Here is a 25,706-nt window from a genome sequence, read left to right on the forward strand (position 1 = left end):
CACTCCTTAGTAAGAAACCAGGAAGAAGAAACAAACCTGTATTTGCTGAGCGCTTGCCAGGTTTTGAATCCTGGCTGGTTAGTTTAAATTGATTATGTTAGTTAATCTTAACAAACCCAGTCAAGTAGTTAACAGTTACTTTTTATAGGTGAATATGTTGAAGCTCAGAGAATTTAAATATCTTGTCCAATTTGCACCTCATATGTAGAAGATTAGAGAAAATTACTCTAGTCCCTGACCTCCTACAATAAAATTATAAATGTAAATACTAATTAATCTTCCAAAATGCTTCATTTGTTCTATCTGCAGAGGTGCTGTTGATGTTCAAGGAAGATTCCACTTTCCTGAAAATCTCCATATAAATTCCACTGAATGTCTGAATGTGCGTTGTCAAGGATTAGAGACCAGTTTGGCTGAATGTACTTTTACTAAGAGAAGAAATAAGGGTTACCAGAATTTAGCTGGTGTGGTGTGTTTCACACAGAATGCAGGTTGGTGGAGTACTTGCCTGATATTTTCCTTCCTTCAAAGTTGTTTATTTTATACCAGTCCTATAATAAACAAGTGACTGAAATCCAGTCATAGGGTCATATGGACATATGGACAGTCATAGGGTCAATGATATGGACTCCATCATGTTTTGAATTTTAGAGCCTAAGTTGATGCTTTTTGCCTGTTGTAACTTTTTGCCATTCAAATGTTCTATCTAGGTTCCTGTATGGAAAGCAAAGTTGCCTGGGTCCACTTTGCTTTCTTGATACCTGGATTAAAGTTACTGTAACATGCAAAAGTTAATTAAGTATGAAAGGAAAGCTCAGCATCTCCTTTGAAAGTCCTAGCCCCTGTACATCCCTTTGCAGTAACTAAATGACCATATTGGGACCTCAGTGTCCAGGCATGGACACCGGAATATTTTAACTATATGTGTGTTATTAAACACCAAAGCTATACCCTTACTTTTCAGTGCTGAAAAGAAGTGCCATCAAAATGTAAATGGCAGAGCTGGCATTGTAGTATAGTGGGTTTAAGCCACTACCCATTGCACTAACTTCTGATATGAGTGCTGTTTGGAATCCTGGTTGTTCCACTGCAGATCCAGGTCCCTGATAATGTGCCTGGGAAAGCAACAAAAGATGGCCCAAGTGCTTGGGTCCTTGCCACCCATGTGGGAGATCCAGATGGAGTCCTGAGCTCCTAGTTTCAACCTGGTCAAGTGTTGGCTGTTGGCAGCCATTTGGGGAGTGAACCAGCAGATGAAAGATTCTCTCTCTCTCACTCTCATTCTCGCTTTCACTCTCTCACATTGTCTCTGGCTCTCCCTCTCTCTGTAACTCTGCCTTTCAAATAAATAAATGAATGTTTTTTTTAAAAAAAAGGTAGGTGCTATCCATGCCCATGCAGGTCTTGGGAGTAGGGGTGGGAAACAGTGCAGTAGCCTATGAGAGATGGGTGAGAACCAGTGTTTGCCAATGTAGGCAAGTGTTGCTGAGTTCTGAACCCCTCCTCTCCCGTGTAAGCACGTCTGTGCTGCCACAGTAAATACTAAGTTTCAGAGATAATTGAAATGACTTCCATAAGGTATCTTTTTGCATTTTTAAAATTAGTCATATGTACTATGTTGATAGTACTAAAACATTTCACATCATTTTTTGAGGCCTGATTTTATCTTAATGATTCTATTTTTCCTAAAAATGTAATAAGCATATCATGCCACTATTCCATAAGCAGATTTTACAAAGATAATCCTGGGCCAGCACTGTGGTGTAGCAGGTAAAGCTGCTGCCTGCATTGCCAGCATCCCATATGGACGTTGGTTCAAGTCCCAGCTACTCCACTTCTGATCCAGCTCTCTGCTATGGCCTGGGAAACCAGTAGAAGATGGCCTAAGTCCTTGGACCCCTGCACCCACGTGGGAGACCCAAAGAAGCTTTTCGCTTCTGGCTTTGGATGGCATAGCTCTGGCCGTTGCGACCAATTGGGGAGTGAACCATTGGATGGAAGACCTCTCTCTCTCTCTCTCTGCCTCTCCTCTCTCTGTGTAACGCCGACTTTCAAATAAATAAATAAATATTAAAAAAAAAAACATAATCCTTGCTTTGCAGGTTCTCCAAAAAACGAGTCCTTTCAATGTGTGAATGGGAAAAACATTCCTTGGAAAAAGGCCTGTGATGGTGTCAATGATTGTGGAGACCAAAGTGATGAGCTGTGCTGTAAAGGTAGACATAAACCTATCCATTAAGTCCTCCAAATCAATCTTCTGACTAGAAAAGTAGAAGCACCATTACCATTGAATTTAAAATTCCACCTCATTCAGTTTTAAGAAATGGATGAAACCTCTCCTTATGTTTGCACAGGGTGCCAAGGGGAAAGTTTCCTTTGCAAATCGGGTGTTTGTATTCCACGCCAACATATATGCAATGATGAGTTGGACTGCATTACAGGAGAAGATGAAGTTGGCTGTGAAGGTAATTCAAAGTTTCATAGTGACTTTTCCTCATTATGGAATACAGGCATTCTAACACTTTTCTTCAAGTAAATTGTAAGTGAACATAAATGTGGCAGGAATAATATTACTATGTGGGCCTTTGAAGAACTCTAGAATGTTCATCTCTTGATACTTGTTATTTCAGAATTTTTTATAAAAAAGAGTTCTCATATAGATAAAGAAAGATAAAACTATTAGAATAAGCCCCAGGCTGGTGCCGCGGCTCACTAGGCTAATCCTCCACCTTGCGGCGCCGGCACACCGGGTTCTAGTCCCGGTCGGGGCACCGGATTCTGTCCCGGTTGCCCTTTTCCAGGCCAGCTCTCTGCTTTGGCCTGGGAGTGCAGTGGAGGATGGCCCAAGTCCTTGGGCCCTGCACCCCATGGGAGACCAGGATAAGTTCCTGGCTCCTGCCATAGGATCAGCACGGTGCGCTGGCCGCAGCGGCCATTGGAGAGTGAGCCAACGGCAAAAGGAAGACCTTTCTCTCTGTCTCTCTCTCTCTCTCACTGTCCACTCTGCCTGTCAAAAAATAAAAAAATAAAAATAAATAAATAAAGAAAGAAAGAACAAGCCCCTTTGTACCCACCTCCTAGCTGCAGTACTTATTGTTATTTTGCTAATTTTATTCATTTCTCTTCTAGCTTGTTTGTTGGAGTACTTTAAAACAAATTTCAAATAACAGATAATATGTCACTTCTCCAATGTGTTTTTGATAATGATAAAATGTTATAATTGCATATATATAAAACCATCCTCTCCTTAGTAAACCTAAAAATAGTAATTGCCTAACATCATTTAATCAAAGGCATGTTCAGATTTCCCCAACTATGTAAAATATGTCCTTTTTCAAAGTTAATGTGTACAGGGAAATAGAGGCTTGAACCCAGGTACTATCCAGTATAGGATCTGGACGTCCCGAAGAGCTGTCGTAACCTTTAAGTCAAACAACTGAGCCGATCACTTACATTTCTTTTTCTTTTGTGTGTGTGTGTGTGTGTGTGTGTGTATTTTAAGATTATTTGTTTGAAAGACAAAGTTAGGAAGAGATCTTCCATCAACTTGTTCATTCCCCAAATGGCCTCAACAGCTAGTTCTAGGTCAGATTGAAGCAGGAGCCAGGAACTCCATCCAGGTCTCTTACATCAGTGGCAGGGACTCGAGTACTTGAGCCATCTTCCACTGCTTTCTGGGACTCATTAACAGGAGACTGGAGTGAAAGTGGAGCGCTGAAACTGGAAGTGACGCCTTGATATGAGATGCTATTGTTGCAAGCTGTGCCACACTGGCCCCTGTCACTAACATTTCACATCAAGATGCCTTTCCCCACTCAGTGGGAAATAGGCTATGGAAGGGCTAAGAGGAAAGCAGGGACACCAGTTGTGAAGTTACTGTAATAACCCAGGGAAGAGATGATAGTGACTGGGACAAGTTTGGTAGGAATGGAAATTAAGAGAAGCAGTCAGATTCTGGATATGTGTTGATGGTGGAGCAACAGATTTTCCAATAGGTCAAATGAGGGTGTGAGAACAAATGAATATTCAAGGATGATCATAAGGGTTTTGGCCTGAGAATGGACAGGATAGAGTTGCTAGCACCAAGATTGAGGAAGGCTGTAGGAGAAGTAGGCCAGCTCATTTGTGGAACTTGTCAAGTGATTTGCTGGTAAATGTTTAACAAGGAGGTATGGAGAGAGAGAGGAAAGCCCTGATTTATAGCTTTTGCCAATTATTGTGGCCGAAATATCCCCACCATGGGGATATTGCTGAGTTGATGGCATGAAAAATGAGCTGGGAAGTGATGGCTCTTGTGAACTTGTACCAGTCAGTGACAGCACACCATTACTTTTAGTGGTTTATTACAGGGTTTTTTTTTGTTGTTGTTTTTTTGTTTTTGTTTTTGTTTTTTTTGGTATTTAACTCACCTTTTTTTCTCAACAGTAAACACCTTGAAAATAGAAACTACCTAATAATTTTTATGTTCCAAATGTCCTGGGAGAAGCACCTTATACATAAAGTATAAGTAAATACTGAAGATATGTGTGGATTAATGAATTTATTTAATTTTGTTTTGCCATTACTTGGTGTTCCCAGTGTTAGACTTATTGAAAATTTATCTAATCTTCCATTGATACCATTCTTAGGTTGAAGAATGCACTTTAGGATTTCAAATAGTATTTTTTCTTGAGAAGGATGTACAAGCAGTTGAGTTAAAGAACTTTAGTTTTCATTACATTTGATTCAATCCTTAGTAAAGAGGAAGAAAGGAAAATTTTTCGGGGAGGAGGATAGTAAAATATGACTTGTCTAGTGAAGCTCTACAGTTTGATCTCACTTCTTCAATGTAATTTTATATATATATATATATATATATATATATATATATATATATATATATATATCCCCTCTTCCTCCTCAGTTTCCTCTTCTATTCCCTTGCATTTAAAACTCTAAAAAGTTTAGGGCCAGACATTTGGCACAGCATTTAAGATATTTCTTGGGATACATCCTATATATGATATCTCTGGATTTGAGTACCAGCTCTGCTTCTGCTTCCAGATTCCTGCTAATATATACCGTGGGAAGCATTAGTGATGGCTCAAGTAGTTGGGTCCCTGCCTCCCATATTGGAAACCCCGATGGCGCTACTAGCTCCTGTCTTCAGCTTGATCCGGCTGTGACTGTTGCTGGCATTTGGGGAGAAAACTAGCAGGTGGAAGATTCTCTCTCTCTCTTTTCCTCCCACCCTCTCTCTGTCACTGTCTTTAAAAAAGAAATTCTGAAATTTAAAATTAAGGAATATAATTTCTGGTGTATCAGAAAAAATTCAAAGCTTGTGTTTGTATAGATTCCTTGAATCTGTAGCAAAGATAGATTTAGTCAACTACCATTGTTACTTTCGTTTATTAGGATGAGTTCTGCCTTTGTATTTCACTAATAATTCTATTTTTTTTTCTAAGAAAAGGCAAATGGAAAAAAAGATGTAAAATAAAAATACTAATTTATTTATTAACCTCCATTTTAAATGGCCAGATCAGAGTTGCTAAGTCAAGGGAGGTTTGGTTTAGATCTTCATTGCATTTGTATTTTATAAAGTCTCCTTTTATTAGTATGTTAAAAAATAGTTATAAGGGGCCAGCATTGTGGTGCAGCGGGTTAACACACTGGCCTGAAGCGCCGGCATCCCATATGGGTGCCAGTTCGAGACCTGACTGCTTCACTTTTGATCGATGGCCCAAGTCCTTGGGCCCCTGCACCCACGTGGGAGACCCAGAGGAAGCTCCTGGCTCCTGGCTTTGGATCAGCTCAGCTCTGGCTGTTGTGGCCAACTGGGGAGTGAACCATTGGATGGAGGACCTCTCTCTCTGCCTCTCCTCTGTGTAACTCTGACTTTCAAATAAATAAATCTTTAAAAAAAGTTATAAATTATGTATAACTGCAGAGTAAGTTTATTGTTGAGTATATGTTCAAATATACCTAAAATACTAATCTATTTTTAAAATTCAATTTTAAATAATTTCCTTGTTATGCTGAAGTTGATATATATTTAAATGCAAGATGAAAGGCATATTATGGAATATTAAAAATTAAAATATGACAGCATACTATTTGCTTTCCTTTTATCTTTTTGTAGCTATTAATTTGCTAGGCTGTGCCTTTTTTTTTTTTAAGATTATTTATTTACTTGAAAGTCAGAGTTGCAGAGAGGAGAAAGAGGCCTTCCATTCAATGGTTCACTCCCCAAATGGCTGCAATGGCCAGGGCTGGACTTTGCCACAGCACCAGCCCCTAGGTTGTTTCTGAAGTAGCAATTATTTGTGTATATTTTATTCAATGAAATGTTCTTGTTTGTAATGAGTTTTTTTGTTTTCTTTTTAGAAGCTGACCATCGTGCAGTTCAAGGTAAATCTATTTTTGTAAAACAAAATTTATATTACAGATAAAAATAAAATACCTCATTTTGATGAGATATATAGAGAAAATATTGATATGATATTTGTTCCCAATTAAAAATGATCCTTTGCAGTGGTAATTTTTTTTTGTCTTTGTTTTTTTTTTTCAGACTTTTTACCTGTGGCTCAAGGTAGGAATTTTTTTTTTTTTTAAGATTTATTCATTTATTTGAAAGAGTTAACACAGAAAGAGAAAGAGAGGCAGAAAGGGGGTGCTCCATCTGCTGGTTTACTCCCTAGCTGTCCGCAACAGCCAAAGCTGCGCCAATCTGAAGCCAGGAGCCAGGAGCTTATTCTGGATCTCCCACACAGGTGCAGGGGCCCAAGGACTTGGGCCATCTTCTGCTACTTTCCCAGGCCATAGCAGAGAGCTGGATTGAAAGCAGAGCAGGCCAGCGCCGCAGCTCACTTGACTAATCCTCCGCCTGCGGCACCGGCACCCCGGGTTCTAGTCCTGGTTGGGGCCCTGGATTCTGTCCCGGTTGCCCCTCTTCCAGTCCAGCTCTCTGCTGTGGCCCAGGAAGGCAGTGGAAGATGGCCCAGGTGTTTGGGCCCTGCACCCGCATAGGAGACCAGGAGGAGGCACCTGGCTCCTGGCTTCGGATTGGTGCAGCACATTGGCCATAGCAGCCATTTGGGGGGTGAACCAACAGAAGGAAGACCTTTCTCTCTCTCTCTCTCTCTCTCTCTCTCTCTTTCTCTCTCTCTCTAACTCTGCCTGTCAAAAAAAAAAAAAAAAAGAAAAAGAAAAAAGAAAGAAAGTAGAGCAGCCAGGACTTGAAACAGTGCCCATATGGGGTGCCAACACTGCAGGCGGCAGTCTCACCCACTACGCCACTAGAATCTCAGGACATTGAAAAAAACTGAAACAAACTAAAATCCTGTTGTCTTGTTATATGACTAATGTAGCTATTAACTGAGCATGATATGACTGTGTTAGCAAGAGCCCAGCTTTACTAATCAGACACACAGACCTCTTTCAGTTCTCACACTCCTTTCCGATCCACAGCCTGAGAACCAAAAAAACACCCAAAGGGGCTTTTCCCTTCCTGCTTCTCCTTTGCCTAATACATTTCTTCTCTTTTAACTTTTCCTTAAAACCAAGGCAGATCCTGAAGAAATTGCCAGCAAAAAAATGATAACATGTTTTCATGATAGTTATTTTCCTATTATATAAGCCAGATCTCCCCAAAATCTCCAACTCTTGGGGGTCACCTTTTCCTTAAATATTCATATAAATAAACCTGCAGCCCATTTACCACTGGAAGTTCAGGGTTCCCCTTAGGATTTCTTAGGATTTCTGGGCAACCAACTAGTTCAAGACCTCCCTTTCTGTGTAAAATCCTGATTTCAATTATTATTATTATTAATTTTTTTTTGACAGGCAGAATGGACAGTGAGAGAGAGAGACACACAGAGAAAGGTCTTCCTTTTGCCACTGGTTCACCCTCCAATGGCCGCCGCGGCCGGTGCACTGCGGCCGGTGCACCGCGCTGATCCGATGGCAGGAGCCAGGTACTTATCCTGGTCTCCCATGGGGTGCAGGGCCCAAGCACTTGGGCCATACTCCGCTGCACTCCCTGGCCACAGCAGAGAGCTGGCCTGGAAGAGGGGCAACCGGGACAGAATCCGGCGCCCCGACCAGGACTAGAACCTGGTGTGTTGGCGCTGCAAGGCGGAAGATTAGCCTAGTGAGCCGCGGCGCCGGCTTGATTTCAATTATTTTATTGTACTCCCCCTCACTGCATCTTGCCCTCTGAAATTGCTGATGTTTTCCTTTCTGTGTTTTGTTTGCCGTCTTTATTCTTTTCCCCCTTCCCTCTATCCTTTTCCTTCCTTCTCCCTACTTAGTTTTGTACCTCAGGGGCAATGGGGTCAGTTAATGACATTCCTCAATCCATTGTAAATGGGCATCATTGATCCAGGCAAGGTCCCTGTCTTGTTTTACTTACTTCTTTCCCTTTATCCCCATATCTTACCCCTGTTCCCCTCCCACATCAGCAATTGTTGTAATGTCATTTTATAGGTCTTTATTTGTTTATATGCATTCTTCTCCGAAGTATGTATTGTTGTTTTGAGAGCATACATTGTTAATTCATGTAGCATTATGTGCTAGATGTCCTTTTTTTTCCTTTTCATTAAGCTTGTGTTTTTGTTTTTGTTTTTTAAGTTTTTTTTTTTAAATTTATTTGGAAGGCAGAGTTACAGAAAGAGAGGGAGAGAGCGAGAGACAGAGAGGTCTTCCATCTGTTGGTTCACTCCCCAAATGGCCACAACAGTAAGAGCTGGGCTGGTCTGAAACCAGGAGTCAAGAGCTTCTTCCATGTCTCCCACTTAGGTGCAGGGGCCCAAGCACTTGGGCCATCCTCCATTGCTTTCCCAAGCACATTAGCAGAGCTTGATTGGAAGTGGAGCACCCTGGACTCCAACCAGTGCCCTTATGTGATGCCAGTGTTGCAGGTGGCTTAACCTGGTATACTACACCACTGGCCCCAAGATTGTGTTTTAAAGATCTATCCATTTGGCTATGTATTCATCTATCTGTTGCTTCTAACTGACACATAAAACACCCCACTGGGGGCCAGTGCTGTGGCACAGCAGGTTAAAGCCCTGGCCTGAAGCGCCAGCATCCCATTTGGGCACCGGTTCATGTCATGGCTGCTCCTCTTCCGTCTGCACCCAACTGGGAGACTTGGAAAAAGCTCCTGGCTCCTGGCTTCAGATCAGCGCAGCTCCAGCCATTGCGGCCATCTGGGGAGTGAACCAGCAGATGGAAGACCTCTCTCTGTCTCTACCTTTCTCTGTAACTCTTTCAAATAAATAAATCTTAAAAAAAAAAAAAAAAAAAACACTCCACTGTGTCCATCTTTCACAATTACTCTCTACTTTCTCATTAATGGATCCTTAGTCCACACTCATGCTATGATGAATATTGTCTCTTCCAGGATATTTGGGAGGGTATTTTTTGAGACATCTGGCTGGGCAAAGGATTATTGAGTCTTGGGGTGCATCTTTTGAATTTAGTTACCAGTGCCTGGATGTGTTTGGCAGAGCCTTTATATACCAGTTCTCACTTCCACCAGAAACACCCAAGGGTTTCTCTCATCCCCACCAAAATCAAGTGTTATCTAGTTATTTGATTTTGCTAATCTCATACTGTCAAAAGATAGCATTGTCTATTAACTTGAATTTTTGTAATAATCAATTATTTTTTTATTTTCTTCTTCCTTTCCTTCCCTCTTTCCTTTCACTAATCCCCATCCTTTGTTTGACTTCATCATTCTCTCTTTGAAAACATCCTTATTGATTTACAGGTTTTTTTTTTTTTAATATTCCAGATATCAATACATTGTCAGTTTAGATGTGGCAAATACTTTCTTCTGTCACAAATCTGTTAACTCCATCTGTGGTGGTGAGATTTGTTGAATAGAAATCCTTAATATCAAAGTTATCAATTCTTTATGCTTATTTACTTACGGATTTTTAACTGAAACATGAAAACTGTACATATTTATAGGGTACCATGTGATGTTTTGATGTATGTATACCTGTGTAGTGTTAAGTCATGATAAACATATCCATCTCAAATATCTATCATTTCTTTTTTCCCCCCAGAGTAGCCCTCCAAATATTCTTATTTCTTGCAATCTTTTTTTCTTTACCTTAAAATTGAATTTTAGGGTTGTATCAGCATTTCTTTATAATGAAAACCTTCAAAATATTTTCTTCTAGCTTTAAGTATAAATATATATATTTATATATTCATAGGATATTATCATTATCTAATCACCTTACTGTGCAAAAGAATACCAGAAATCTTTTCTGCTATCTAATTATCACATAACACCCATTAATCAAAATTCCTCCATCCTCCTCCTTTCCTCTTACTCTCCCCAGTCTCTGGTAACCACCATCCTGCTTTCAACTTCTATGAGATCAATTTTTAGATTCTACATATGTCTGAGATCAAGTAGTACTTGTCCTTCTGTGCCTGGCCTAACTAAATGACCTTAGTTAAATGTATGTTGCTGCAAATAATAAGATTTAATCATTTTTATGGCTAAATAGTTTCCATGATGTATATAGAAAGCTTCCATTTCTTGGCTATTCTGAATAGTGCTGCAATATGGTTTGTGTTTTTGAAGTCTTCTGCTAATCTTCTAATATTCAGCACATTTAAGCTACACTGGAGTTTCCTCTTCTTTTGTTGAACATTAACGTGTATATTCGAGTCTTCTCTAATTCATGAGAGTGCTTTTGTGAATGCTTCTGAGCAGAGCTTTTCTGCTGCAGAAAACAACTTGGCTGCATGGCATGACAGATACACATATGCCTGTCCCAAAGAGAACTTGGGAAACCCAGAGACAAGACATAGGACTTCCACCACGAAGCAACTTTGACTTTTTTTTTTTTAAGGTTTATTTATTTATTTGAGAGGCAGAGTTACAGAGAGAAAGGTCTTCCATCTGCAGGTTCACTCCTCAAATGGCCACAATGGCCGGAACTGGGCCAATCTGAAGCCAGGATTCAGGGAGCTGAATTGGAAAAGGAGCATCCAGAACTCGAACTGGCACCCATGTGGGATGTTGGTGCTGCAGGCAGAGGCTTAACTGACTATACTACAATGCCAGCCCCATAACTTTTACTTTCTTTTTTTTTTTTTTTAACTTTTACTTTCTAGGCTTTGCCAATGCCAGCTACATCAGTATTCATGGCAGAGCACTTGTGAACAGAAATCCATCTTCTGATCTCCAAGCCAGAGAAATTACCATTCTGTACTTTGAAATGCTTTGGGGTGGGGGTGGCGGGGGAGAGCTGGCACTGTGGCATAGCGGGTAAAGCCAATGCCTGCAGTGCTAGCATCCAATATGGGTGCCGGTTTGAGTCCTGGCTATTCCACTTCTGATCCAGCTCTCTGCTATGGCCTGGGAAAGCAGTGGAAGATGGCCCAAGTCCTTGGACCCCTGCACCAATGTAGGACACCTGAAGTAAAGAAGCTCCTGGCTTCGGATGGACAACTCAGCTCCAGCTGTTGTGACCATTTGGGGAGTGAACCAGCGGATGGAAAACCTCTCTCTCTGCCTCTGCCTCTCTGTAACTCTGCCTTCCAAATAAATAAATAAATCTTAAAAAAAAAAAATTCTTTGGGGTGGCAAGGGAAGATGGAATCAAACATCCTATATAACTTCAAGCAAAAGTCAGAGGAAGAAAAGAGAGTCTTTTTTCCTTTTGACTTCTGCGTCTCAAATGCCTAATGCTAAATAGCATTAGCTAAATGCTAATGTAATCCTAAAACCAATGCAGGATCTGTGTACCAGTAAGAGGTGCCTTTTTAATGTTAACTCAGAACTTTGTTCATCAGTGTCATGACTGTTCCTTACCTTATGAAAAGGCCTTATGAATATAGAGGATTGAAAGAGATGCTTTCTGCCGGCGCCGCGGCTCACTAGGCTAATCCTCCACCTTGCGGCGCCGGCACACCGGGTTCTAGTCCCGGTCGGGGCGCCGGATTCTGTCCCAGTTGCCCTCTTCCAGGCCAGCTCTCTGCTGTGGCCCGGGAGTGCAGTGGAGTATGGCCCAAGTGCTTGGGCCCTGCACCCCATGAGAGACCAGGATAAGTACCTGGCTCCTGCCATCGGATCAGTGCGGTGTGCCGGCCGCAGCGCACCAGCCGTGGCGGCCATTGGAGGGTGAACCAACAGCAAAGGAAGACCTTTCTCTCTGTCTCTCTCTCTCACTGTCCACTCTGCCTGTCAAAAAAAAAAAAAAAAAGAAAGAAAGAGATGCTTTCTATCTCTGTCCCATACATTCTGCCTACTCTAAATACAAAAAAGAAAAAAGAAATGAACTTGTGACACTTTCAAGTCACACCACTCACTCATATCAGCAGATCGTGCTAGCAAGAATATCTGTGTAACTCATCTTGAGCCTTTACAATTTCCTAGCTATTGAACAGAAGTAAAATATCATGCTTTGGGGAGCTCAGGGCTTGTTTTTGTTTCGTTTTGTTTTTTAAGATTTATTTATTTATTTGAAAGAGTTACAGAGAGGTAGAGGCAGAGAGAGAGAGAGAGAGAGGTCTTCCACTCGCTGGGTCACTCCCCAAATGGCCACAACGGCTGGAGCTGTGCTGATTCAAAGCCAGGAGCTAGGAGATAACTCCAGGTCTCTCACGTGGGTGCAGTGGCCCAAGGACTTGGGCCATCTTCTACTGCTTTCCTAGGCCATAGCAGAGAGCTGGATCGGAAGTGGAGCAGCCGGGACTAGAACCAGCGCCCATATGAGATGCCAGCACTATAGGCAGCAGCCTTACCCGCTATACCACAGTGCCAGCCCCAGCCCAAGTTAAAACAGAAAATTTTTACAAAAGTTTTAATGATTTTTAATGATTGAATTTTCACTGTAAACCCACCTTTAATCTTGAAACTTTTGTTTTACAATAGAAACAACAAAAATTTTGGCTGTTGATATGGATGCAGGTAAGTTAATGTTATATTTTTTTACTGCTGATTCGCTGATTTAAGCTTGCATTTTTTTGGTTTGGCTTTTTTTTTCTTATTGTAAGCTTGCATTTAATGTCATTTGTGTCTATGCATTTATGTATATATAATTGATTGAAGCAGCAATTAACCTTGTTATCAATTTAAATTGAAAATATATAGCGGCCGGCCTCGCAGCTCACTAGGCTAATCCTCCGCCTTGCGGCGCCAGCACACCGGGTTCTAGTCCCAGTGGGGCCACCAGATTCTGTCCCGGTTGCCCCTCTTCCAGGCCAGCTCTCTGCTGTGGCCAGAGAGTGCAGTGGAGGATGGCCCAAGTACTTGGGCCCTGCACCCCATGGGAGACCAGGATAAAACACCTGGCTCCTGCCTTTGGATAGGCGCGGTGCGCCGGCTGCGGCGGCCATTGGAGGGTGAACCAAGGCAATGGAAAACCTTTCTCTTTGTCTCTCTCTCTCACTGTCCACTCTGCCTGTCAAAAAAAAGAAAAGAAAAGAAAATATATAGCATTTTTCTTCCTGCCCTGTATGAAAATAACTTTGAAGAAAAGCATAAATGATTCTTAAGCATTAGTTTTAAAACTGGGTTAATTCATATGACTAGTTTTGAAGTATAGTCTGACATAGTTTTTATTTGATAAAAACTTTGGGAGGCCAGTTTTGTCAAAAAGATCTCAGCCAGATTTCAGTCATTATTCATGACATACATTCTGAAATAGAAAAATAATAGGTGTCAATTAAATTAAACTTCTTTTTACAGTGTTTTTAAATCACCGAGGGCTTTGCAGAGTTATTTCCTGGCCAGTTGACAATAAGAACCACATTAAATTAAATTACTAAGTTCCTGAGAAGATAGTCACCAATTAGAGCATCTGGGTCAGACAGATTTGTATTAAACCCTGATTCAGTTATTTATTAACTGTGTAGCCTTAGGTGAGTAAGTTAACCTCAAATACAAATTAGGAATAAAATAGCTCCCCGTTGTTATATGGAAAGTTTAAGCTGAATTTCATTCGTGTAAGCCTCCCTTCTAATTGCCGGCCACAAAATTAATGAACATTTTTAAAAAACCAGACAATAAGTGAAAGATTTAGATTTTGAAACTTCAGATAACAAACAAAAGGGTTTTTTTTTTTAGCACAGGCCCTTCATTTCCTACTCAAGATGCCTAAGCTGGTTTCATAGTCCTCCATAGACTTTCCTCAATGGTCCCAGCAGAAGTTTAAGACATCTCACTCTTCTTCTAACCCTTAGAATGAATAGGAACAAACAAATGAACAAAAGAAAACAATTCTATCCACATTCACTCATAATTTCTCTCCCTAGAAGCTTACCTCCTTTTGGTATGTCCAAAATGAGTAACAGTGATATTGATTTTCCTTTCTCATGTAGGGATAAGAGGCAGAATTTATAGAAATTTTTATAACACAATAAAATAGAGAATAAAAAGAGCTTCTTGTACTTTTCTTTTTCCTTTTTCTTGAAGTGTCTTGCAGATTCACGTCTTTTTTTTTTTTTTTTTTTTTGGAGAGCACATAGAATGGCATTGGAGTGGCTGGGGCCAGGACACAGCGACACCCCCCGCCCCGCCACCGCCGCCCTTGACCTGCAGGGGGCACATAGTCCCCACCCTTGGGGTTCCCCTGCTTGGGTTCCCCTGCTTTTCCTCCTCTGGCAGCCCTGTGCTGGCCATGTACACTTTTGTTTTTTTTGTTTTTTGTTTTTTGTTTTGACAGGCAGAGTTAGACAGTGAGAGAGAGAGACAGAAAGGTTTTCCTTCTGTTGGTTCACCCCCCAAAAGGCCTCTATGGCTGATCCGAAGCCAGGAGCCAGGTGCTTCCTTCTGGTCTTCCATATGGGTGCAGGGCCCAAGCACTTGGGCCTTCCTCCACTGCCTTCCCGTGCCACAGCAGAGAGCTGGACTGGAAGAGGAGCAACCGGGACAGAATCCGGTGCTCCAACCAGGACTAGAACCTGGGGTGCTGGCGCCACAGGCAGAGGATTAGCCTAGTGAGCCATGACACTGGCCAAGCAGATTCATGTCTTAAGTCTTGATCTACCATGTTTTCTCAGTGACAAATTCTCTGTGCACATAAAGGAAGGAAATGTTACCACATGTCAAATGACTACAAACAAATAAGTAAAAACCTATCGCACTGATCTGCTTGACCAAGAGGGTCCCTGGCATATTACAAATCAGGGTTAAATGAGATGAATGATAACAGAGTCCTCAGTATAGGAACTGACAAACACAAAATACTCTCATTGATATTACTAGTGTTAATATTAATTTTTATTAGAGTTCCATATAAACAGCCTCTGTAAGGGAAAAACTAAAAGAGTAAGAAGATACAGTTTTCTGTGTCATTAGCTTATTCTGATAGTTTTAGAATGTGACCCACCCGTCCTGAGCTGTCACTGCACTGATGCCTGGCATCTGGCATCTGCCAGAAGCTGGTGAATATTTAGCTCTTGGCCAGCCTCTTTCTTCCACTAGTCCACATTACAGCATTACCTCAGTGAATCAAGCCAATGTTAATATTAATTCAGAATTTTTAAGCAAGGTCAATAATTTAGCATCCAAATTAATTTACTAATGAATCCAGACTGGTTGGTATTAGCTGTGACTCTGCTCTTTTTGTGGCATATAAAATCAAGAGATGTCTTCCCACAAAGTAGTGGATCCAAAATAGTACTGATACAATTTCTTCCTTTCTTAAAGAAAGAAGACGGATAAAATCATTATTACCTAAACTCTCCTGTGGAGTTAGAAAAAACTTGCAAACTCGAAGGAAACGAATCGTGGGAGGAAAGCCAGCTCAAGTGGTAAGCCTGCATGAAAGTCACAGAGCTGCTTCCTGGAAGTAGCCTAAATTGGGGAATACTAGGGGGGATGAAGTGATTCCAAGAGATGGGTATCTTACAATGGACATCCTTGGGACTGCCTGCTGGTGTCACCTGGTAGAAAGGAAATGACCACAGGAATGTCTTTTACAGGGGCAATTTCCATGGCAAGTGGCAATTAAGCATGACAATAGAATCAACTGTGGGGGAATTTACATTGGTGGCTGTTGGGTTCTGACTGCTGCACATTGTGTCAGGTAAAAAAAATATCTTCAGTACATTTTGGATTTCCTGAAACAGTGAAAATGGATAATAGAAATTGTGGTAGATATTAAATGAATGGGTGTGTCTGAGAAGTCATTGACAGTTCCATTCTGTGAACTGCTACATACCTGCTGATGTTCATGGCTGAGACTCCTGAGGCCAGCCCCCCGGAACCTAGAGTATTCTGCACAGACTGAATTGCTGATTCTACTGGCAAGGGCAAATCAAAACCATAGGTACAAAATTACTTCACTTGGCTCATTTGCATGGTAGGAAAGTGAGTAGTTACTACTTACATTTCATAGAGCTAGGATCAAAATGTTTGGAAGAGTGTGTGACTGAGAGTTTACAAAGGAAAATACTAAACCATGCATTTTCTCTGGTCCTGTTCTCAACAGAGATGTTAGTTAGACATCTTTTAAACATTTTTCGTAATTACCTGTGAATGGTAAATACAAGTTTGATGCAAGTCCAATAAGGCAAGTTATAAGTGGCTGTATTAGTTTGGTTAGGCTGCCATAATAAAATACTACAGCCTGGGGGACTAAATTACGGACATCTCCATTCGCAAAGTTTTGGAAGCTGGAAGGGCAAGATCAAGGTGCCAGCTGGGATGGTTTCTCCTGAGGTCTCTCTCTCTTTGACTTGAAGGTGGCCACCTTCTCCCTGTGTCCACTTAACAGCCTTTCCTTTGCACACATACTTCCATGGTGTCTCTGTCTCGCTCTCTCTCTCTTTTGAAGGACAACAGTTCTACTGGTTTAAGGTCCCACTTTTATGACCTCATTTAACCTTGATTACCCTGTTAAAAGTCCTGTCTCCAAATTTGGTCACTCTGGGGCTTAGGGTTTTAACATATACGGCAGACACAATTCAGTCTACAACAATGGCTGAATTACAGTACCCAGAAGGTATTGGTTAATAAATCAAACTCAATTTATAGAAGGGCAGAGCTCAAGATTATTAGTTTAATGATCTTTAGAATGAACGGAATGTCATTTATTAAGCACTTCTTGCAGACTAGATACTTTGACATATGCTATCTTGTTTAGTATTCTCAACAGTCCTAAAAAGGAAATGCTGTTCTTCCCTTTTTGTGGACTAGCAGACTGGGATTGAGAAGTCAGATGACTTGGCTAAAGCTGCACAGGCAATCTGTAATAGTAGATAAAATTAAGTTACGCATTTTTGACAGTAGCTTAGATAAAGACCTGTCATATATACAGTGGTCCAACATTGGGAGGGATAACAACTATGTCTAATGATTAAGTATGTTGAAGTACACCTATAAAAATCCTCATATATTAGAGAAATGAGCCAAATCTAATGTATTTCCTTTTTTAATTTTTTAAATTTATTTGCTTGAGAGCCAGAGAGAGAGAGCTCCCACCCACTGGTTCGCTTTCCAGATGCTTACCACAGCCCCAATTGGAACTGAAGCTGGGAGCCAGGAACTCAGTCCAGGTGTCCCCTGTGAGTAGCAGGAACTCAAATACTTGGGTCATCATTGCTGCCTCCCAGGGTCTACATTAGCAGGGAGCTTAATTCAGGAGTACAACTTAACTCAGGAGTACAACAGGCTATTGAACCCAGGAACTCGGATTTGGAACTTGAGGTTCTTTGCTGGAAGACAAAACATTGTCCCAGCTTCTGCCTTCTTAATGATCCTTTTCTCGTGGCTCCTGTGACACAACATTCTCAAAGTTTTCTGTTTCTTTCTCTGACCATACCTCTTCGCCCTTTATGCGTTTTCCTCCTTCCGTGTTTCAGCATTACTATTCAACTGAAACACTGGGGTTCCTCAATATTTAGCCTAACTTCATCTCTTCTTACTTCTTTTTCCTAAAGTTATCTGTAGCATAAATACTGTCCTGGGCCTTTTCTTCAACTACTGACCCTGTGGTCAACTTCCTATCAATGCTTCTTGGCTATATCAAAATTATATCTGGGAGCAGGCTTTTAGCCTAGAGGTGAAACTGTATCCAATATCAAAGTACCTAACTTCAATTCCCAGGTCCAGCTCTTGACTGCAGCTTTCTGCTAATACAGACACTAGAAGGCAGCAGTGATAGCTCAAGTAGTTGGCCACCTGCCACCCGCTTGGGAGACCTGGATTGTGTTCCCAGCTCCCTGCTTTGGCCTGAGCCTAATGTTAGGGACATTTAGGGAGTGGATCAGCAGATGGGAGATGTCTCTCTCTCCCTCTCCTTTTCAAGTAGTACTTTTTTATATTACATCAAATTCAAAATGTCTCAAGACTAAAGTTCATGATATTATTTTTCCCTTAAATATGGTTCTGTTGCAGTGTATCTTATCTCAGTAAATGATAACACCATTTGTCTAGTTACACAAGGCAGAAATGTAAGAATCACAGTATTTCACTCCCTCAGCTATCCCCTAGCCCAGCCAGTATTTCAGCAACTTAAGATGACTTTAAAAGAAAAAAGATTGGCCAGCGCCACGGCTCACTAGGCTAATCATCCGCCTTGCGGCGCCGGCACACTGGGTTCTAGTCCCGGTTGGGGCACCAGATTCTGTCCCGGCTGCCCCTCTTCCAGGCCAGCTCTCTGCTGTGGCCAGGGAGAGCAGTGGAGGATGGCCCAAATCCTTGGGCCCTGCACCCCACGGGAGACCAGGATAAGTACCTGGCTCCTGACATCAGATCAGCGCGGCGCGCCGGCCGCGGCGGCCATTGGAGGGTGAACCAATGGCAAAGGAGGACCTTTCTCTCTGTCTCTCTCTCTCACTGTCCACTCTGCCTGTCAAAATAAATAAATAAATAAAAAAGAAAAAAGATTTTATATATTTGAAAAGCAGAGTTACAAAGACAGAGAGAGAAAAAGAGAAAAGTCTTCTATCTGCTGGTTCACTCTCCAAATGGCTACAATAGTCAAGCCTGGGTAAAGCTGAAGCCAGGAGCCAGGAGCTTCTTATTGGTCTCCTACAAGGGTGCAGGAGCCCAAGCACTTGACCCGTCCTTTTCCAGGCACATTAGCAGGGAGCTGGATTGAAAGTGGACTATGGGGCCGGCGCTGTGGCACAGAAGGTTAATCTTCCACCTGTGGCGCAGGCATCCCATATGGGCACCAATTCTAGTCCCAGCTGCTCCTCTTCCACTCCAGCTCTCTGCTATGGCCTGGGAAAGCAGTAGAAGATGGCCCAAGCACTTGGGCCCTTGCACCTGTGTGGAAGACCTGAAGGAAATAAGGAAAGAAAGAAAGTGGAGCAGCCAGGACTCAAACTGGCTGTATGTACACCTGTACAGAGTGCCGAGTCTACAGGCGGTGGCTTAACCTGCTGCGCCACAACGCTGGCCCCCAGATGGCATACTTGTTTCATTCTCAAAACTTCTCTCCATCCACATTGCCCTGCTTTCACTTTTCATGTGGATTATGCCAGTGGCCTCTTAATTGGTTCAGCTGTTGATTCTCTACCCACTGCAATGATGAACACTCACTCGAGAGGCAGCAAAATCATGCTTCTTCTGGGTACTCCAGTTGCTGCTCAATTCTTTGTGTTACTAATATTGAGCAGTTCGATGGATTATTCTTTTCCTCATTTACCACTGACTTAGTTCTGCTTTAAATAAATGCAATCTCAGTGTTACAAAACAGCAAGGATTAAAAAATAAATGGGAAAATTAAAATGGTCCTTGAAAAGGGAGAATATTGGAATTCCATATTTGTACATTTTTCTCAATATATTTTATTTTCCTTTTCCTTTCTGTTATAGCGCCCATAAAGCTCACCAGTACCAAATATGGACAGGATTGCTAAATTGGATAATACCGAACTCTGAGCTAATAGTTGAATTAGTGAATAAAATTATTATCCATGAAAACTACAATGGAGCCACCTACCAAAATGACATAGCTTTGATTGAAATGAAAAAACGTCCAAACCAAAAACAGTGTGATCTCCCTAATTCCGTACCTGCCTGCCTCCCCTGGTCTCCATATCTATTTCAGCCTAATGAGAGATGCATCATTTCTGGCTGGGGTCGAGATAAAGGTATATGTTTTATAATTTGTTAATTAAAATCTAGGGTTTGGAAATGAATGGGAATAGAAATGCATGAGAGATAATCTTGAGATTATTTAAGAGAAACATAACATCCAACCCTGAAAAGTGAGTATTGACCATAGCCAGCTTCAGGGGCCACCGTGCAGTTGCCCAGAACTTCATGCTCAAGACGGCTCCAGGCTTGATTTACTTGCTGTGCTATGACCAGCCTCAAGTTAGTTTGCTCTTTTTTTTAAAGCTTTATTTTAAAGGGCCAGCATTGTGTTACTGTAGTTTAAACTGCTGCCTTTGATGCCAACATCCCACATGAGTGCTGGTTTGAGTCCCAACTTCTCCACTTCTAGCTTCTTGCTGATACGCCTGGGAATGCAGCTGAAGATGGCCCGAGCATTTAGGCCCCCGCCACCGACATAGGAGACCTGGGTGAAGCTCCTGGCTTCTGGCTTTAGCCTGGCCCAATCTTAGCCATTGTGGCCATTTGGGGTGTGAAACAGTGGATGAATGATCTCTCTGTCTCTCTGTAACTCTGCCTTTCAAATAAATAAAATTTAAAGATTTATTTATTTATTTGAAAGGCAGAATTACAGGGGCAGGGGTTAGGAGACAGAGAAAGAGATCATCCATCTACTAGTTCACCTCCCAAACAGCAACAAAGGCAGGAGTTGAGCCAGGCCAAAGCCGGGAACCAGGGGGAGCCAAGAATTTTGTCCTGGTCTTGCATGTGGACTCAACACTTGGGCTATCTTCTGCTGCCTTCTTGGATTAGCAAGGAACTGGATTGAAAGCAGAGCAGCCAAGACTTGAACCAGCACTCTGATATGAAATGCCAACATTTCAAAGGACATATAAAGTTTCTCTGTGATCCTGATGCAAACTCAAGTCATAACCATTCTTCAGGAAAAAAAATATATAGACAGGGAGACAGACTTACAGCATGGACTTTATGAATTTGTTGGAGAGTTGTGAATGGAAGATTTAAAAGATATGCAAAAAGATAGCCTTAGTATATGTTGAATCTCTGATCACAAAAACCCTCCTCCCTCCTCTGTCCCCTAGTTTGTCTTCCACCTCTCCAGAAAGAGAAAGAAAACAAAAGGACTTTATTCTTTGAATTTCTTTTTTAAATTTATTTTTAAAAAGTTTTTTTCTTAGAAAGCAGAGAGACAGAAAGATATTCCATCTGTTGGTTCTCTCCCCAGATGCCTGCCTTAGCCAGGGCTGGGTCTAGCCAAAGCCAGGATCTTGAAGTCAGTACAGGTCTCCCATATGGGTGAAAGAAACCCAAGTACTTAAACCATCACCTGCTGCATCCCAGGATGCAAATTAGCAGGAAACTAGATCAGAAGTGGAAGCTAGGATTTGAACCCAGGCATTCCAATATTGGATAAGGGTATCCCAAGTGGCATCTTAACCAAATGCCCACCCGTCTTTGAGCTTCTAGGAAGACTCGTGGTGAACAGTTCCTTTGAATAAGAGTTGTTTAAAAAAAAAAAAAAGAAGAAGAAGAAGAAGAAAGAAGAAGAGTTGTAAACAGAGATGAATTATTAGAAAGAACTTCTGAAATAAAGATTTTTTTTTTTTGACAGGCAGAGTGGACAGTGAGAGAGAGAGAGAGAAAGGTCCTCCTTTTGCCGTTGGTTCACCCTCCAATGGCCACCGCGGCCGGCGCGCTGCAGCCGGTGCACCGCGCTGATCCGAAGGCAGGAGCCAGGTGCTTATCCTGGTCTCCCATGATGTGCAGGGCCCAAGGACTTGGGCCATCCTCCACTGCTCTCCCTGGCCACAGCAGAGAGCTGGCCTGGAAGAGGGGCAACCAGGACAGAATCTGGCGCCCCGAGTGGGACTAGAACCTGGTGTGCCGGTGCCGCAAGGTGGAGGATTAGCCTATTGAGCCACGGCGCCGGCCTGAAATAAAGATTTGATTAGAATTAACTAACCAACACTTTTCCCTTCATCTTGAAAATTTAGCTTTGAAATTTAGCTTCCCTCTGATCACTTAACTCTTTGTTAACAGAAACTCTAAGTAACTTCATCACAGTGGTTTGCAGAATTATATGGCAACACACTTGTTATAGTTATATTAAAAGGTACAAAATATATGTATAAACAAATCTGAATTTATGATATGTATGAATACCCAAGACTTATAAAATACTTAATTTCATTAGGAATTCATCTAGAAGGCATCATATCCTTATATTTACTGCTTTTTTTCCAATAACACATTATGTACATTTACAGATACGCATATACACAAAAGTAGAAAGGAAAATACAATAAATCCTTACATATTCATTAGCTGCTTTCCACAGTTGTCAACATTTGGCCATTTTTGTTGTATCTCCCTGTATCAATCAGGTCTCAATAGGATAATTATGAAGGTATATTTATAAGAGGGTTAATTACCCAGATGTACATGAAAGTTGGGGAACCACAAGGGCTATAGTGAGATCCAGGCCTAGTAGTACCTGAGCTTTGGCCACTCTAGAACTGAAGGTATAAGAGAAGTTATCAGATGGAGAGTCTCAGGTACGGCAGGCTGCCTTGAGAAAAGCATTGACCCTAAGTTGAAGGTTGTAATCAGCCCCAGGCTCACCATCCTCCTTTTTCTCCTAACCCACTGCTGAGGTCCTTTTCATCTGAAACTAGCTGGAACTCAAAAGCCAAGGAACTCCTCTTGAGGCAAGGGACAGAGCATTAAAGAGTGGAGAGCAGGTTTAGGGATAATCAGGAGTTAACTTGGCATATTTCGCCCTGTGTTTTTCCTAGAGTATATTAAATCTCAGATGACATTTCATGTCATCCATGAACACTCTACTATATGGCTTTAGAGATAAGGACACAACACCATTTTCATACCCAACAAAGTGAAAGTGATTCCTTTCTTTTTTTTTTTTTTTTTAAGATGTATTTATTTTGCTTGAAAGTCAGAGTTACACAGAGAGAGGACAGGCAGAGAGAGAGAGAGAGAGAGACAGGTCTTCCATCCGATGGTTCACTTCCCAATTGGCTGCAACGGCCGGAATTGTGCCGATCCAAAGCCAGGAGCCAGGCGCTTCTTCTGGGTCTCCCACCTGGCTGCAGGGGCCCAAGGACTTGGGCCATCTTCTGCTGCCTTCCCAGGCCATAGCAGAGAGCTGGATCGGAAGTGGAGCAGCTGGGACACGAACCAGCGCCCATATAGAATGCCGGCGCGTCAGGCCAGGGTGTTAACCCGCTGTGCCACAGCGCTAGCCCTTAATGATATAATATGATATAATATCCCATCTCTGTTTAATACTACTCACTTACCTACAAAAATATTTTTACAATCTGATTACTTGAATCAGGATCCAAAAAATAAAATAAAAATAAATAAAAATCTACCCACTGCATGGCTACTTTTCTTAAATATCTTTTAATCTAGTAGAGTTACTCCTTCCTTCCATCTAAGATGTATTTATTAAAATAACTGGAGACTTCTCACTTTAGAATTTCCATACCTTGAATTTGGCTGATTATATTGCTGATCTGGCATTTAAAATGTTCTTCTATTCCATGTATGTCCTATAAACTGGTAGTTACATATGTTATTAAAAGTTTGATTTTATATGCATTAACACATTTAATGTGGGTTAGCATATTTCTTGAGCATTTATGAGGGTACTTCAAAAGTCTGGAGGAGCAGGCATAGTGGCCCTGTGGGTTAAGTCACCACTTGGAATACCCACGTCTATGTTGGAGTACCCCAGGAGGCAGCAGATGATGGCTCAAGTACCTGGGTGCTTGCAGCCTACTTGGGAGACCGAGCTTGAGGCTCTGACTTTGGCTAGCTCAGCCCTGGCTGCTGCAAGCATTTGAGAAATGAACCAGAGGATCGAAGCTAACTTACTGTCTCCCCCTGTCTCTCTCTCTCACCCTGTCATTCTGTCTTTTAAGTAAGTAAATAAGTAAGTAAGTAAATAAATAAATAAAATAAAAGTTTGTGGGAAATGTTACAACATAATACTTGTAATACACACTTTCCATGAACTTTTTGAAGACTCTTCATCTATTTCAAATAATGTTTTGCCCCAAAATAAACTTACCTTTTAAGTCTGTTTTTCCATTAACTTTTCAAAGTACCCTCAGACTGTGGTTGCAGGATAGTAATGCTGAAGTGTCAGGATTCTACGGACGAAAATGTGGACCCTATCAACAAACAAGAGGCGAACCTGACCCTAAAGTGACAGACGAAGGCTAGCTCTGAAGGGGCTTACTATACAGAGGAACCATCAAATATGAATGCCACCATCATATAGCAGAATGCAACAGGTGCCTTAGGAAGTGTACACAACAAGACTACATATGAGCCATGAAAAATTGCTCACAATTTGAAAAGGCTTTTGCTGAGCTAGGGAAATAATAAATTACTAATTTTAAAAATCTCTTATCTTATCCAGGGCTGGCGCCGTGGCTCAATAGGCTAATACTCCACCTAGCGGCGCTGGCACACCGGGTTCTAGTCCCAGTCGGGGCGCCAGATTCTGTTCTGGTTGCCCCTCTTCCAGGCCAGCTCTCTGCTGTGGCCAGGGAGAGCAGTGGAGGATGGCCCAAGTCCTTGGGCCCTGCACCCCATGGGAGATCAGGATAAGCACCTGGCTCCTGGCTTCGGATCAGCGCGGTGCGCCGGCTGCAACACACTGGCCAGGGCGGCCATTGGAGGGTGAACCAATGGCAAAGAAAGACCTTTCTCTTTGTCTCTCTCTCTCACTGTCCACTCTGCCTGTTTAAAAAAAAAAAAAAATCTCATATCTCGAGGAAGGCAGCCATCTTGACACTAACCTAATGTAAGAATTGAATAAAATGAAATTCCTGCCTAATTTCCATGTACGTTGGTGGATTTTCATGTCCTTCTGCTTTCTAAAAGGTTTGTGTTAGTTCTACAATTAATACCATGTCTCAAAAAAAAAAAAATACCATGTCTCACTGCAGTGCTAGGGTATCATGGGAGTATCCTTACAGGATAAACTAGAGAGGTGTCTGTCTCCAGGGAGTTTATAGATAAATGGAGGGGAGAATGATTTGCCATAAGACATTAGTATATAGCTGAATTACTGTGAGCTCAGGTTCATTCATTACATAAATATTCATGAAGCAACTTCTTTGGGTTCACATAATTGCATGTTGGCGCAGAATGAGACAGACCTACCTCCTACTCTCCCGGAGCTTTGAGTGAAGAAGCTTACACTGAATGAGAAACTACAGCATAAAAATTGCTGTGAACTGGGGGAAAAAAAAGAGTCTCTCTTTACCCCTGAAGCATCTTACAATATTTTTTATATTTTCTTATCTTCTTGTTCCATCAGTCAGAAGTACCTGGCCTTTATCTTTCCTTGAATCATAGATATTCAAGCCCCCAAACTGTCACTTAACTAGAACCTTTCTTACATGGTTTCTTTTTTAAGATTTATTTTATTTGTTTGAAAGGCAGGGAAACAGGGAGAAAAAGAGATCTTCACTCTGCTGGTTCACTCCCCAAATGGGTGCAATAGCCAGGGCTGGGCCAAACTGAAGCCAAGAGCCAGGGACTTCATCCTGGCCTCCCACATGGGTGGCAGGGTCCAAATACTTGGGCCGTCTTCCATTGATTTCCCAGGCACGATCATTTAAAATTACTTA

The 25,706-nt window shown here is 41.8% G+C and overlaps 1 protein-coding gene across 21 annotated transcripts in view; it reads left to right on the top strand.

Moving 5' to 3' along the window:
* Positions 1 to 25,706, top strand: part of CFI (complement factor I) — a 60,331-nt gene that overhangs the window by 31,854 nt on the left and 2,771 nt on the right. For 8 of the 21 annotated variants that reach the window (XM_089302943.1, XM_089302946.1, XM_089302945.1 and 5 more), the window contains 9 exons: positions 310 to 491; positions 2,103 to 2,216; positions 2,355 to 2,465; positions 6,364 to 6,387; positions 6,548 to 6,568; positions 12,881 to 12,916; positions 15,659 to 15,762; positions 15,934 to 16,037; positions 19,777 to 20,054. In XM_089302943.1, the coding sequence (XP_089159069.1) occupies positions 310 to 491; positions 2,103 to 2,216; positions 2,355 to 2,465; positions 6,364 to 6,387; positions 6,548 to 6,568; positions 12,881 to 12,916; positions 15,659 to 15,762; positions 15,934 to 16,037; positions 19,777 to 20,054 (974 nt within the window). Of the gene's footprint in view, positions 1 to 309; positions 492 to 2,102; positions 2,217 to 2,354; positions 2,466 to 6,363; positions 6,388 to 6,547; positions 6,569 to 11,118; positions 12,917 to 15,658; positions 15,763 to 15,933; positions 16,038 to 19,776; positions 20,055 to 25,706 lie in introns of those variants that run through there. The other 13 variants (XM_089302948.1, XM_089302949.1, XM_089302947.1 and 10 more) reach the window with 4 other exon arrangements.

This window comes from Oryctolagus cuniculus, chromosome 8 (assembly GCF_051225735.1).
Source record: "Oryctolagus cuniculus isolate XC-2025 breed Fujian yellow rabbit chromosome 8, ASM5122573v1, whole genome shotgun sequence".
In the NCBI taxonomy this organism is placed as follows: Eukaryota; Metazoa; Chordata; class Mammalia; order Lagomorpha; family Leporidae; genus Oryctolagus; species Oryctolagus cuniculus.